The sequence below is a fragment of the Morone saxatilis genome, unplaced genomic scaffold (assembly GCF_004916995.1).
Source record: "Morone saxatilis isolate NCDOM2014 unplaced genomic scaffold, NCSU_SB_2.0 Contig22, whole genome shotgun sequence".
In the NCBI taxonomy this organism is placed as follows: domain Eukaryota; kingdom Metazoa; phylum Chordata; class Actinopteri; family Moronidae; genus Morone; species Morone saxatilis.
In genome coordinates this window covers 14,654,832-14,670,670 of record NW_023339785.1, presented here as the reverse complement: position 1 = coordinate 14,670,670, position 15,839 = coordinate 14,654,832, and the positions used below count along the sequence as shown (strand labels likewise).

The window sequence follows — 15,839 nt, the reverse complement described above, 5'->3', positions numbered from 1 at the left end:
TGTGAGTAGATTCTCTGGTTTGTGTGTTTATTATAGTGGGTAGGTGGGTTTGCAGGTTGTGGTATTTTTGTGCATGTTCCACGCTTGCTAAAGACCAGATGTTTGGTGATTCGGGGTATAAAGTGATTCTGTCCTCCACAGTTTTGTAGAGAGCTGTAATATTTTTCAAGAACCATCTCTCTCTTTCTCTGCTCGCTACTTATCCTGATTTCAAAACAAACCAGTAGTAAACTCAGTTTATTGTCCACCTATGACCCGACACAGCCAATGTTATTTGTCTACTGTGGGCTGTGTGCCACAATATTCAAGTCCAGTAGGTCCAAAGGGCATTAAGTGGTCATCTCTGTAGAGAGTCTGGGAAATAGAGCAGCCTTTGCCAGCTACAAGGGCCACCAGTCCCACTGCACCAAAATATCCTCTTCTGGTCACGTACCTCTCTGGTACTGAGCAGTAAGCCAGAGTTTGGGAATTGGTGGAGAAGGCAGGAATGAGGCAGAGTTTCATTTAGATTAAAGCTTAATTTCATGGTTTCACTGTATTTTTCCCCTCTTAAAAAAGGTTGATGACAATATGCACAGAGTTGTTTGCATCATTTCTGGTTGTAGTAAAACAAACAGTATTATTAGGACAAAACAAACATTATTTGTCTATACATAATAGTGTTTGCCTGGAGCCTCTCTCGGTCTGTCTGTGCTCTGCAGAACAGGAGATTAATAAGAGAGAAAATAAGTGATAAAAAGAGGAATAAAGAAATGTAAGGTAATTGTTCTGTTATCACTATACATGTTCCTCATTAAATGCCAGTCATGTTTGTTCTTGCTATGTAATTAACTGGCAGCGATGTGTTTCTCAGTACTGTGCGTCGATTGGCTGGGTCTGCGCAGATGAGGCGGGGGATGAAAGGTGATTGGACACAGTGTTGATGGCGGAGGTGTGAGCTCTGTATCCATGCTAGGAGTGTTCACTCAGAGGGAGAGGGAAGAATGGAGAAAAGGGTTGAGTGGCCAAACCAAAAGCTTTCTTTATTCCCTGATTTACAATGTATAGCCAGGCAAGGAAATTAATACACTAAAACCCTGTGGGATTATTTTTTTTCCAATTTCCACTTAATTTGGTTTCTCCCTTTCCAATGATGAAACACACTTGATTGATTTCTCATCCTCAGTAGGAGTCGGATCTTTGCTTCTTTTGTTTGTCTGTTTTTGTTTACATTTACTGTGCGAACTGGTTACATTCTAGTTTTGCATGCATGTCTTCCCTTGGGAGTATTTCAGACTGCGGACATGTTTAGGTTCCAGATGCTTGTATCTAATGTGTGTATGTGCGACTGTGTGTGTTTTCATTTACCCCCATAAACACCATACGGCCAAGCAGACCTCTCCCTTCGGCCACTGGCATGCCGCAACAGGGCAAACATTTAGCAAGGCTGTTTAGTCCCATTTATGGACAAGCTGGTCTTACTTATTTTTTTGTCTCATTCTCTTACAATGCACTGTACAAAAGGCTTTTGTCTGATTGTGTTTTTAAAGCCATACAAACATATTTTTCCTTTCAATATTGATCTAAACAATCGATCCAGTCACTCACTGCTTTTTGAGGAGCGATTGCCTTCATATAATCAAGCGTGCCCTCAGTTTTCAGTATGGATAAGTGTCTGATGCTGCAGTGCTCTGTATCCCTCTACACATTCTGCTCTGTATGAATGACTCCAGGAGGAATACCAGGCTTCTCTCATTAAGACCAAATATTGGATTTCAAGGGTGATGAATGTCCACTGCAGACTCATAGAGGTCAATGCAGCTTCAGCAGCAAGTGAACATCTGTCATATTTGAAAGGAAATGGGATTGCAAATGGGTCTCTTATGAACTGCATGGCCAAGCAGGGAGAATTTAGTGTTCTCAGTCAGATTGGTTTAGCTCTGTCAGTGGTTTAGGTTGAGATTAGAGACAATGCAATCTCATCTCAGTTATGTGGTCATGTTAACAGCCCATTTTGCTGTAAATTTGATTTTACAAAATAATCTCAACCACTAATGAATTTTAATCCTCTAACCACATTTGATCAGGTTTTATTATTTTGTATCTTCATATATTTGTGGTAACATAATTGTCTAGAAGCACAGACACTGAAGTCTCATATAAGGATATCAGTGGTAGTGGTGTGGTGTCACTTTGTGTCCCTCAGTTGTGATGTGTCTGAGTCTAGATGCAGGGCAGAGTGGGTTAATCTGATATCTGCCCACCCCTCCCCTCTTCTTCCTCCACCTGTGACCTTCATGAGAGTGAAATGACGGAGGGTGGTGGGTGCAGGCTAAAATGTAGACTGGGCGCACAGTTACCATGGCGAGATGTGTCAGACTGACTCAGGCAAACTGTGTGCCAGTGAAACTCAAGGTTTTGATCAGTGTAAAGAGGATATAACAGGGAGAAAGAACTCAACAGCAGAGGAGAGGGGGTGGTGAATACACAGGCAGAACAGAGGAAGGGAGGGGGGTATGGTGAAAAGGAAAAATACAGCAGAAGCCGTTCTGAAAAGAAGCCATGATCTATCTTAGCTGAAAAACATTTGATATTTCAGTAATTTTGTGACAACCGATTTTCACATTTTGAAATAACTTGACAGAGAATGGAGAGGAAGGGGTAATGAGCATTAGCTGTAGTTTTGGATTTAGACTGTCATCAGCACATACAGCAGAATGAGAGTTCTGCAGTGTTTCCATGGTAATGTAGTGTAACACAACCAGCCTAGTGTGAGTGGACTTACCCCTGGACATGTAGCCTCAGGGTCTATGTATCACAGTGCCAGCGTCAGTGGGCTGCTGGAGTGGGATCTCTCAAAGTCATTTTTTTTTGGTCAAAGGACATTGATGGAGGGGAAGAGGGTGCGGGGATGGGAGGAGATGAGTGCACCTACAAGCTTCTATTCATCACTGACTTCTCTCTAAAGCCCCCCTGCCTTTGGAGAGGCAAGCTGTCATCGCCATGGTTGTGTGTGACTGAGTTTGTGTGTGCGTGATGCGCATGCACTAGCAGTTCTCGCCATGACTTATTAATGAGATGGTATTGGCTTTCGCCTGTACTTAAGACTAAATTCCTCTCACTCTCTCTTGCAGCCCAAAGTGCCGAGTGGAGACTGGAGATATTCAGCCTCCCTGAGAGCCGGAGGTGTAATGCAGAGGTAAGCATCCCATTTTTTGCCTTTGCAGTAAGTATCTTATCATACCTCAACTGTCACAAGCACCAAGACCAGAATACATGTACACTATCATCCCAAATAACCAAATCAGGCACCATTCTCTAAATGACTGATCTTAAGCCCCACCGACCCTTCATTAAGACTAAAGTTTAATTTAGCCACCTAACACAGTATGCAATTCATTCTGGGAGTCGTGTGAAAATTTCTCAAATAGTCTGCAGAAATGAAATCAGGATGCCATTGAGGCATACTATACATTTAAGATATAAACACAAGTAATTCTTCTGTCAGTTCAAAAGGAGAAGCCCCTGTAATCCTTGAGTGGAAACCATACAGAGAAGTCATTCTCTGTTATCATTATGTCCCCAAACATGTTTTTTAATTTGATCAAAGGTAATAAACAACATCAACATGAAAAGGGTACAGATTTCCCCTATTACAAGGCCACCAGGCAAACTGTGTAAATGTCTTCCATTAAAGATGTCTGAGATCATCTTTGCTGCCAGGTGTTGCTCAGCTGTGACTAGTGCTGAGGGGAAAGGGGAGGGATTTAGCATCAGTGCTTTCCAAAACAGAATAATTACCATCTTGTTGTCTTCCCTAATACATTATTTCTATTAAATATACAAGGTATACGGTAAATTAAGAAACCCCCAAATGACCTTAATTTAATTATAAACAACACATTTTAATAAGCAAAAATGATTTACTCTTATAATGATCATTGAAAGCATTTGAATGAAAAATATGAAAGAGGCAACAAGATAAATACTGTTGGAAATGTCTTTCTCAGTATTACCATAGGCAGATGGAGCGCTGACAGGAGGGAAGGATAAGCAGAGAGGGTGTCAGGGGTGGATGAAGGGCAGATAGTCAGGTGGAAAGATGGCCTATCAGGGATTGATGCATGACCACACCAGTGATCACATCACCCATAAGACACTGGGTTATTACCTGCTGTGGGATCAGATGGACCCAACCAAATCAAGGGTCATGGTAATGAGATGTCACCATAATTACAAAAAGTCACAGGCTTAATGAGTTAGACTCAGCCGAAGTATCTCTATCTACCTATCATCTGTGATATCTATGTAATCTATCAAGTCTATCCACTTATAAATGGATAAAAACGGGCCTTAAACAGAAAACCAATCCCTATGTTAGAAAAAATACAAGTAGTGTTCCTCTGTAACGCTGAAACTCACAATAATAATAATAATGTAAAATTGGACCAATTGATCTTACTTAAAAAACTAACAAACTGATTGCCTTGCAAAAAGGTAAGTAAATATAACTATTAGTCTTAAGTTATATTTACTTTATATCTATTTGTTCGATAATTGAGTTGAATTACTTAATTTTATGAAGTTATTGCAACTTAAAAATGACAAGTGAATTGAACTTCATTCTGAGTGTAGTAATACTAATAATGAAATTGATATGGGCACACATACACACACAGAAGTGTATCTCTCTGGCTCTGGTATTGTTATGGTTGAGACAACCACATTAAAAGATGGATTGAACAAGTCTTTCACAGTAAACCGCATTCCTCTTTTGCTGTTCATAGACGTGGGTCTCCTGAGGCCCAAGTGGATATTTATGCATTGTGCATGTTGGAGCATGTGCTACTTTATTTGCACTGATCCAATCTTTATTTATACTTTAGTGCTACTGTCCAGTCAGGAAGCATAATGCAGTGTAGACATTATCTGTACATTGTAGATATACATACTATATACAGTTGGTATTCATGTGTGCACTCTGATGTTCATGTCAGATTAATAACTGTATACCATCTGTCATTAATGATACACAGATTCCCTCATAATTACAGCAGGGATTATTGAGAGTTAATGTGTGAGTGTGAACCAACATATTCAATGTGTCTCTGATGTGTTTTAAGTTGACTATCCCCCATGTTCCATTACCAATCCTCACTGAATGTTCATCTATAATCAGAGCTTGTGTGAGAGATTTTGGATACCACACCCAAACACCATGTAACAGCATTGACCTATTTAATTTAGTTTAATTTACGGTGGAATACACAACATTTCATGCTCATTGTAGGAGGTTGTGTCTGAGTTAATTGTATCATCATTGTAGTTATTAATTAAAACAAATAAATGTAGCCTCATGAAAAAGCATTAATGCATATAAAATGATGATCATACGTTTACAGACAGATCTGATGTGGAATGAGAACGAAGGACTGAGATTAGCTGAAAAGTGTATTATCAGTCCAGTGTTTGCCATAAATATTTTATTAGTGCACCTTGATGATGCTGTTGCTTAGCAGCACTTAAAATGGCTTCCATCTCCAAATGACTTTTGTGCTCTTCACAGAATCACTGTACATAGATTCATACATCTTTTAACTGTCTTAAGCAATGTTACATTACAGATTTGTTCTATTTGATTTCTATTCTATTCTTGTTTCAAAAAGTAAAACAATTGATGTTGATGCCTCAGCAGAAAAGTTTCAATTTGAATTGACCTAGTTTTACAGTCAGGGACAGTGGGGAGAAGAGTGGACAAGTGGATTAAAGTGGAACAGCAGCAGGTAGAGGTTGAGAGTCGAGAGGTGTTTTTAGAAAAGCAATTTGAGTAGGTTTATATATTTATGTTTGTCTGAATCATCTCTTTTTGCTAGAACAAAATAAATCTAGATTAAGAGAGTTTTATATCTGCTGTTAACATCCAGAATTTAAGGTATCTATTACATGGGTAGTGCAGCCACATCACGGACAAATCATTTCATATTATTACCATATGGTTATATATTCTGTTCATGGCTAGGATAATGGCTGAACTGAACAGACCCTTTAAGAGAGGTTCTGCCGTCATATTAGAAAGCAGTGACCCTTTGTAAAGATTCCCACTTTTCATCTGGATCTTCATGACTATAATCTATAATATAATATGTCTCTTTTAACAATAAGGTAGAGGCAGTAAGAGAAAACTATGGTTTGTAGCAGTATTTCTGTTGCTGTCGTTCAGCACTACAGAGGGTGGTGTTTTTCAGTAGAGGGGAGGGTGCTGAAATCCCACAGAGCGAGTGTGAAAATGTAAGAACAGCCATCTGTAATCCATAATCCAGATATTGTCAGGAAATGTAGGGTGAATACTTTAATCATAATCTGAGTTTTACATTTCTGGGATTGTGTTTACCCACACACAGTGTACCGAGGTTTGCAATATTGTGCATAATAGGAAACATATGGAGATGAAAGAGTTAGATATGTGGGAGCTTTTATTTTAGTCACGTGAAACAATCATAACATAAGAGTTTACCAAAGTATTACATATTAAATTGCTCTGTGTATGGTTGCCTTCTACTTGCACGTCTGCAGTTTAATTTAACATGGCTTAGTATGTACTGTGTGAAAGCATATCTTTCTAGTGTTTAATATGTGCATGTTTATTTTTTGTGTTCCAGCTCAGTGCACATGGAAGAGTCCTCAGTAATGCAGGGAGCCCAAGGGGTCCTGGTTCAGAACTGGCCCACTGCATCCAGCGCCGCTGGTAAGAATCTGTCATGTTACACTCACCTAAACTAAGCATAGCTAATCTGAACACTGGCTTCACAGTAAAAAAGAATCTTAAGCAAAGGTAGAGGTCTCACATGGACCAAGTAGCGACAACCATCTACAATTTAGTTTATTGGATCTCTGTGCGACACATTCCATGACACAGATTCAGAGAATACCAGCCAAGACTATCTTATACCAATAACTACATTCCACAAGAGCTTATCCAACCCCAAGAGAATAATAAAATGTCGAAAACAGAGAAATTAGCTATGAGATTGCCCTGACCCACTCATACCACTTCCCACTGCAGGGATAGGAAATGACACATGCTACGTAGGCGTAGATGGATATCTCTGCTCTCTGCATCAGGAAGGGAGACAATGCAGAGAAAAAGAAGGATAGAGAGAGAGACAATAGTTGATTGGATTATCAGCAAGATGTTTACAGAGGCATAAGCCACTAAGCCACAGAGGACAAACATTAGAGCACACATTAGAGAGGAAGAATAAAACACAATTACATTCCCTCTCCACTTAATGTGGATCTCTCTCATTTTCTAGCTCTTTTATACACACACTCACAAAGACCAAGATTAGGCGAGGTTGCAACAAATATAATTAATTTTCAGTGTTTGAACATATTTGTAATCTTTAAATAATTTTATAAAACATACTGACTATTACAGTTGTTTATCTGTGCATATATAATTATGCCTTACATTCAAGCAGTTTTGTAGGGTCAAGTCAAAATGTATTTATACAGGGGCTTTACAATCTGTACAACATTCGACACCTTTGGTCCTTAGTGATTGATTTTATTATTGCTCACATGGGGGAAACAATCTTTTAAAGAATTTAAGCCATCAGGCAAGGCAGTTTATGAAATTGCAACTCTGAGTGTTATTCAAGAAAGAATTGTAATTATTGGCAGCAGTTTTGCTTTGGAGCAGCTGCAGGCAAGTGACGCACATGGAAGTGTCAGCTTAGCTTGTTGCTTGATAACTATTAAGTCTAAATTTAACATTTTACACCTTTTGCTGAATTTGCTTTCAGGCATGCATAAATATTGCAAGGATGGAACAGACTTATATAGTTTACAACTGGCTATTAAAGATTGGTACATTATCTGTATTATGTTAACTGTTTCAACGTGACAAGAAGTAACTCTACTTACAGAAGAAAAAAAGACAAACCATTTATGGACATCAGTCTGGCATTCATCAAGGAGGAAAAGACCTAACCAAGGCTCAAACAAAGCACTACAAAAGAGCCTACTAGAGTGTTAGATGAATTGTCAGAACAGGAACACTAGAGCATAACAAAACTCTAAATGACAACATACTCAATGCTAGATGACATTTCATGGACATTGTAATGTGAATGTCATTGCATATGATGCCATATTCCCTGCCCTTAACCAAGATTTATGACCAAATATGCACTGCATACACAGTGTCAGCGCCCTCTGTGCTTTGAGGAGAATTCAGTTGTCAACTCTTGACTTTCCTCATGACAGGGAAGTGGGGTCAAAAAGGATTAAGAGTGAAACAGAGAAAACAGTGGCCTGGTAGAGAAAAAATGAACAAAAAGACGTGAGAAAACTAGACAGAAGTATGTCCAATGAGAGGACTTGAGCGAGGACGACAGTGCAATTAAGTTTAGATAAAGAGGCAATTTGTTGTAATTAAGAATGTAGAGATGGCCTGGCCTGGTGTCTTTTATAGACAGGAGGCGGTGGGCTGGGCAGGCAGACAAACTACCCACACACTAACTACAGTCCCTTCCTATCCAAACACACAGCCTCCTCCACTCTGCCATTGATTTCTTGCCTTGGCTGAGGAGTTACAGCCTGCAGGCACTTCAAAACATGACCGATAGAGAGGTAGAAAGATAGACGCAGAGAGAGAGAACAGAACAGGCAGTAGTGACGTCCTCAGGGTGGGTCAGTGGTAACAAGATGAGCTGGTGAGGATTTAAGGTGGTCTAATTAAGCCATGGCAGTTTGAGTACACGCTAACCTTGTTTTGCCTAAGGGCCAACTGTCCGTTCTTTATCTCACTGTTAGCCAGGTTAGGAATGGAAATATTAGCTGAGGGCTAGATTAGCTTCAAATAAAGTTTTTTGGTTGGATTAAGGATAATTCTGGTTAAAAATGTCAGATAATATGAAAACAATTTCTTTCTAGAGCTCCCTGACTAGAGGACAAGATTGAGAAAGATTTGTGCTCTGACTTTCAAGTTCAGTTCATCATGTCTCTGAAATAAGAGAAATGGAGATATTGATTCTATGTGGCCTGTCACATCAGTATGAGTCATAGTCTGCTATTTATAACTAAATCATCTTGTTTGTTAGGCAGGCTGCAGTCCTTAGGTGGGGATCAGGAGTTTGGTTTGTTGAGGGAATTGTTTCAGTCTGGGTGCTGTACCTACAGGGTGCTGTTTTGCCTCACTGTCTATTTTTTGCTTCGATGCGAGACACTGAGGTACAGCTGACAACGCCCCTGTTTCTTCCCCTCTGATTTTAAGCGCATGGATGTGTGTTGGTACCAATTTGTGTGTCTGTATCGTTGCATCTTCTTGTCGTGTGTTTTCGCTTGTATGTGCCTGTGTGTGCGTGTGAGCTTGGCTGTGTTTCTAAGTGTGTTTTGGCTGCCTGCTTTGTGTGCTGCTCCTGCTGTGACAGATGGAGCGCAGCCTACGCCCAGATTAACAGACCCACATTAATGAAATCAGGGTTCTGCTTGCTGTCTAACTCTCTCTCCCTCTTCTTCACTCCATTTGTGTCTTCCTCATCTGTCTCTCCCTCTATTTAACAGCTCTGTCTCTAAACCAAGGGCACATAGGTATTCAGAGAGAACTGTGCAGAATTGCAACCATCCCCTGGAGAGATGGGACAGAGAGAGACAGGAGGGGAGATGGGTGGGTTGCAAATCGAGGGGTTGAAAAGAAAGAAGAGAATAAACAATAAAGGATAAGGTGGATAGGAAGGTAGAGAAGCGACGGACGTAAACTGTTTGGGAGGGAATGACAATGACTAAATCAGAGTGATTGACTACAGCAAAGGAAAGAGAGGAAGCTGTATGAGGCTGCTGTTGCTAGGGGAAGGTGGTTAGACTAGATAGAGAGGGAGGGGGGAGAGAGTGAGAGAGAGCTTGCAGCATTATTCTCCATCAGCACAAGCACTGTCACCATGACTCCTACCAATGTCCTACTGCCTCACTGCAGGATGTAGTTTCCACGGCAACCATTCATGGCCCCTAATATTGGCAGGAGAGAGAGGAAAGGGGGGGGGGCTCTTATATAGATGGGAGTGCAAACATATGGTGTGGGACAAAAGGTGCTGAAGTAGGGGGTTGGGGGCAGGGTTAGACTGTGCCATCAGGTGAAGGACAAGACAAAGGGAGGTGTTGACTGAAACACACATACATGTACATGAGCAAAAGCTAAACCAGAGCAGGAGGTAGGGATATGTTTAGAAAGTCAGAGTCGGAGGTAAGAGAGGTGTAAAGTAAAGAAGAGAGCAGAGGAGTGAGTAACAGAAGGAGAGTGACCTACATTTACTTGGGCGGTGGTATACTGCAGAGGTGGATGCAGGTGTACTGTTTTCTGTATCAACCCAGATTGCACACACACACACACTGTAACATATTCACAGAGGAATAGAGTTAACAGTAATCAACCGCAGCACGCACCTGTCAAAGCAAAAATAGACTCAAGGGTGAAGGCAAAAGGCCAAGTGAGGGGGAGAAAGTGTAACGAGATGATGGAGAAAAGGGTGGACCAGAGGAGACTCTGCTGAGGATTTACGTTTCATTTTGCCCCTTCCATACCTTAGGACTTGACCATATCATCTGATGTGTAGTATCTAGGACCACCCTTTACATTTAATGTATATTTATCAGGTTTCTTTGAGTACATTTTGAGTGATTTCTCTGAGTGGTGGATAAAAAGATACTAAATGGTAGAAACTTATAAAAACAAGACAGTTTATATAATTCAAGGCTAGATATAATTTTTTAGAGCTGCAGTATTTTAGTTAAGGTATTTGATGCAAAAAGACTGCTGGCACAATCAGAAAGGCAAGGTAGAAAAGTCTGGAAGCTGTCAGGGACTTTTCACTGTTTCTGAATTCCTCCACCCCATCTGCTTCCTGTGCTCAGCTTCAGTTATTTGCTTTCCTTTATTGTCACTCTGTTTTTTGTTCCTCATTCTCTGAGTCTTTAGATATTTTGCCAGCTCTCTCCCTCCCTTTCACTCTGGAGAATAAATCTAATTTTCTACTTCACCATTTGTTTTATATCATAGCACCTACACATACTAGCATACACACACAAACACACAGCTAACAATTCAGACTCCTACACTTACACCTACATTCAATGTTATTTTTATTGTGTTAAGTCCTGTCACTTGGGATTGCTTGTGTCCACCATCTGCCACATGATCCAGCTGGGAGCAGACAGCAAGGTGCTCAGCCTGGCATGAAACCCTATCAGGCAATCACACACACACACACACACACACACTCGCACACACTCACACACACAAAATATGCATATGCAGAGGAATAATTGTGCTTAAAAACCTGCAACTAGGAACCAGCCATTGTTATTTATTTCTTTATTTCATTTGCTGCTCACAGATTGGATATATGCTAATTTATGCAGGCACAAAAATGTATTCTCCCATCACCACCCAGGCATATCAGTGAAACCACAGACAGAGGGATAAGAATTAGGTTTTATTTATCACATTTTGTTTTTAACAAAATGGAGACACACTGCACAGCACACACCACAACAGACACAGGTGCTATCTTGAAGAAAGGTGTGGTCCCAGCTGACATTTTGCTATTGTAACAATCACAGATTTCTAAACCACTGCAGTGTGTGAAAAAAATAAAAAAATAAAACAGAATTGCACCTTCAGGATCTTTTAATCTATTTTTTTCACTTCACCCACCCTCCGTTTTGGTGAGCATCGTGTTTCATATCTGCATCCTTGCACTTCCTGGCCCCTTTTCTTCCTCCTCCTCTTCCTCCTCAGCTTGTTATGTAACGCTGCACTGCGCTCCACTGCGCTTCTGCCCAACTGGCCGATGGTAGGGTGAGACAAGGGGATGAATAAAGTAGACGTGACAAAATGGAGCTTGGGTAATTTAAGTGGCTGTGAAAACCTAGGGCATCACAGGGGAGCGAGGAGACATTCACACATAAGGATGCTGGATCGAAGATTCCAGAGATCAAACTTAGAGGGACATGTGGAGAAAATCAATCTTTAATGCAAAACTATTGATTTCAGTGGCTTGAATACAGAGAGTTTAAAATTGTGCAAGTTACAGATACATGGTGAGAGTAATAGAGATGGGGGCAACATCACTATGAAACGGATCAGCTATCTCCGTTTCTAATGTGCCTGGAAGTTATCATTGATGGACAAGCTGTTTAATATCCAATCACATTAATGTTACCATAAACATTGATAGGCATAATTAAGACTTGTGTTAATAACTGGGAGAGACGGGTGTTAGCTGGCTGAGTTTTCATGCAAGATTAGTTGAAAGGTCAGGGGAAATGAGTGATGGAGAGTGAGAGAGAGAGAGGTTGGCAGTGAAAAGAGAAGGAGGGAGGTTGTGCTAGAAGAACAGAGAGGAGAGGAAGTTTTGCTCTGCAACAGCCATCGACAAATCAGACTGAAGCAATGGCTGTGTGGGGATCAGTGTTGGGCAAGGTGAATCTGTTACCATAATGGTGAAGGAAGAGAGGCAGAGGGCAAGAGCAAATAAAGAGAGAGAAGACATACAATAAATGGAGACTGATAGAAGGGGTAAAATACTAAACAGGGGGAACAGATGTGTATTGTCCTTAATGTCAAAATTACATAATGTTGTTAGAAATATTTTTTCTAAACTACAAAAGAAACCATCCAAAGCAGCAAAGACTATTATGACATGACCTTTTTCCGTTTCAACAGCCGTTAAACACAGCCAGACTACAGTGTCTTTTTAAAAAAAAAAATCCAGCATAAGACATTGACCCTTTAAAGAGAGGACCCTGCCCTGCCTTACCCTTTCCATCTGTCTGCTCTTAGCATGACTCATCACTCTCCTGGGTGTTGTTTTGTTTATGAATGTAAGTTTCCATGGGGGCACTTGTGTCTCATCAAGTCCCCACATTAAGTCAGACAGGTAATTTCAAAGAAGCGAGAGAGTGGCCACTTTAGAGCAAAGCACTGCCAGCACTCCAGTATTCTGCAGTATTCATTTTGTATTTCCATGCTCCTTTGCTTCTGTTTCTGTCTTCCTTTTGAGATTATAGAATCAGGGTCATGTTTCTGCTTGGGGAGTCAGATAAGGACTTAGCAACCGGGGGAAGACTCTTGCCTTGTAAATGAATGTGACTCTAGCTGTCTCTGTTTCTACATGTGAGGGAAGCAGTGACTGAATTTAGTCTGTCCTGTCCTAATCTTCTCAGTCTCTTTGTCAAATTCTGTCTTCTCTCTGTGGCTCTTGCAGCTGTATTGTCGGAGTCAGTGAAAGTATGGGAGCTTTTTGGGGTATAATGATGTGAAACAATTCAAATCCACGACCCAATTCCTTCTTGTATGGTGGTCCCAGTCTTATTTTTAAATGTATATCTGAGGGAATTAAACAACTTCAGACTAGGACTGGAACTAAAGATTTTCAATATTGAACACAGTTTCTCAATTAATTGGTTGCTTGGTCTATAAGCTCATCACAACCCAACTTAATATCTTCAGATTGCTTCTTTTGTCCAACCAGCAGGCCAAAAGCCAAAGCTATTCCATTTACCGTGTTATTAAAAAAGGAAAATGAGCATTGGATAAGCTGGAACCTGCAAATTAACATTTAACTGATTATCAAAATAGTTTCTGAGTAATTATCTGTCTATTGACTGATTAATCAACATATCATCTCAACTCTAATTCAGATTAGAATCTGTGTGTTTTTAAATTCACACATTCAAAAGGATTTCATTTTATACCACTGTGTGCTTCAATGAGGACAGGCAAAAAGAGGAGCTTTACAGCAGTGTGTGCCTCTATGACAGATTAGGACTGTTTCCAAGCAGGAGACATCATGTTTGCCATGGATTTACTTGAATGAATCCTTCACTGTGAGCAGATCTCACTGAGAGTTGGTAATTGAAAATGGTAGAATACAAGTATGACGAGCAAAATCTGAAAAAATAAAGAGGGAATAAGAAAAAGGAAAAAAAAAGGAAACTAATAAACTCCATCATTTCACAAATTAAATCATATTAATGCTAGTGATGTATGGTTGAATTAGTTTTGATTATTCACCAACTTGCATCTGTATAACAATGCAATGCAATATTGCAGCCATCACAAACCCATTAACTGCATAATGAGAATCATGTTCTGTCTCAGTGATTTAATTGATAATTTACGTAGATCAGTTTATCCCTATGGTTGCTTTAACCACACATCTTTTGTATCAGTACATTCATAGTTTACGTATGCATTCTCTATTTCCAACTATATTTAGGATGACAGTTTCCTTTGTGCAAGAGATGCAGCAAGAAGAAAACTGAAACCAAACATAGTCTGCATATTTTGAGGCTGGCTGGGTAAGATAAGATTGGAAGCTGGTATTCTCTGCCCTGGGTACTGCATGAGGTCAGGCGTCTTCTTCCAGACACTGTTCCTTCTGGTTGGATGGAGCTCTGCTCAGTTAATCTCCCCTTTGGAAAGAACTCAGAAAAGGAGTCAGAGAAATAAAAGGAATATGTGAGGCAAGTGTGGCAAGTAGGTCATTGCTGTAAGGAAATAACCAAAGTGATGGGGTATTTTGCTGGTAGACTCTGTTTAGTTTTGTTATATACTGCACATAGACATTGATGTAATGACACACACCCACAACAAGTGTGTGATTACTCCTTGATGTATGGTCAGGTTGGCTGTTAATGCCCTCGTAAATATAGTTGAATCTGGAAATTACTGAATAAAGACACGTTTATTTTGTGCCCTCTTCTCTTACCAGGCTCCTTTACAACAAGGATTTTTGTGAGTACATGTTGGGTACAAGACATTTCTGTCCATTGTCAGATCAGTAGAGAGTACAAGACCTGTGGCAGTTGTGAACGATTTTTTCTCACCTGTCTGTTAACTACCTGGAGGCCTTTGAACTTCTTAGCTAGACCCAGTCACCTTAGGAGACAGTTTACTGGTTTAACTTCTTGAACACAAAACTTTACCATACACAAGGGCTTTCTATATTGGGCAGAACATACAAGATCCAATAAAAGTAAAACCTTTCAGTTAAAGTCTACTAAAATACTGCAGCATTACTTTATTACCTTTCTAAGCCTTTAACATAATGATGAAGGGTTTAATGTTTCATCAAACAGTGCCTTGGATGTTAGCTTTGGCCAGGAGGGAGCCTTTGATTCATTGCCCACTTAGCAGTCTCTTCTTGGAAACCTCCCATTAAGTTCCACCACCTCCCCACCTTTTACAGCATGTCATGGCTGTTCCTCATGGGATGCTGTTCATTACTGACCGATTAGATTTTTACAGTGGCTGCTGTTGATGTCAGTGAACTCTCCTTGCAGTTGAAGTTTTGACACAGTAGTTCAGATTTATGTGTATTAAAGTACAGGGCAGATTTGCACTATGCCTTTTATATAATTTGCAGCAACTAATTTTATGGTCAGCCACCAAAACTGGCTCCTACAGGAATGTTTTGTGAGCTCAAATGCTGCAGTTCGGTCAGGGGATTTGTCTGAGAAGAGGTCAAATTGTAGAGATACTAAATAGAGATACTTGTTAATTGCAAAACAACAGGCTGTAGTTACTGAATGAATACTATAGCCAATGATAAATAAATTATTTATCTTAACATGATATAAAACAGAAGTTGTGGTGCTCATTATATTGCCACTTTACCATATATACCTGTATGCAGACATAAAACGGACTCTGTAAACAACCTGTACCTCAGATGCAGGAAAATTATGCTTCCAAGCTGGTGTTTTTCATAAATAGCATACATAACATTCATTTAGGTGCAGAATGCATCATAATTGAGATACAAAAGGCTTAGTAAATCTCACACAGTGTGTCTGGA

At 40.1% G+C, this 15,839-nt stretch overlaps 2 protein-coding genes across 2 annotated transcripts in view; one reads left to right on the top strand and one right to left on the bottom strand.

Annotated features, from left to right (window-relative positions):
* Positions 1–15,839, bottom strand: part of LOC118333996 (protocadherin gamma-C3-like) — a 54,586-nt gene that overhangs the window by 22,695 nt on the left and 16,052 nt on the right. The window lies entirely within an intron of this gene.
* LOC118333301 (protocadherin alpha-C2-like) overlaps positions 1–15,839 on the top strand; it is a 22,602-nt gene that overhangs the window by 3,433 nt on the left and 3,330 nt on the right. The window contains exons 2-3 of the mRNA XM_035668880.1: positions 3,114–3,178; positions 6,639–6,724. Of these exons, the coding sequence (XP_035524773.1) occupies positions 3,114–3,178; positions 6,639–6,724 (151 nt within the window). The remainder of the gene's footprint in view (positions 1–3,113; positions 3,179–6,638; positions 6,725–15,839) is intronic.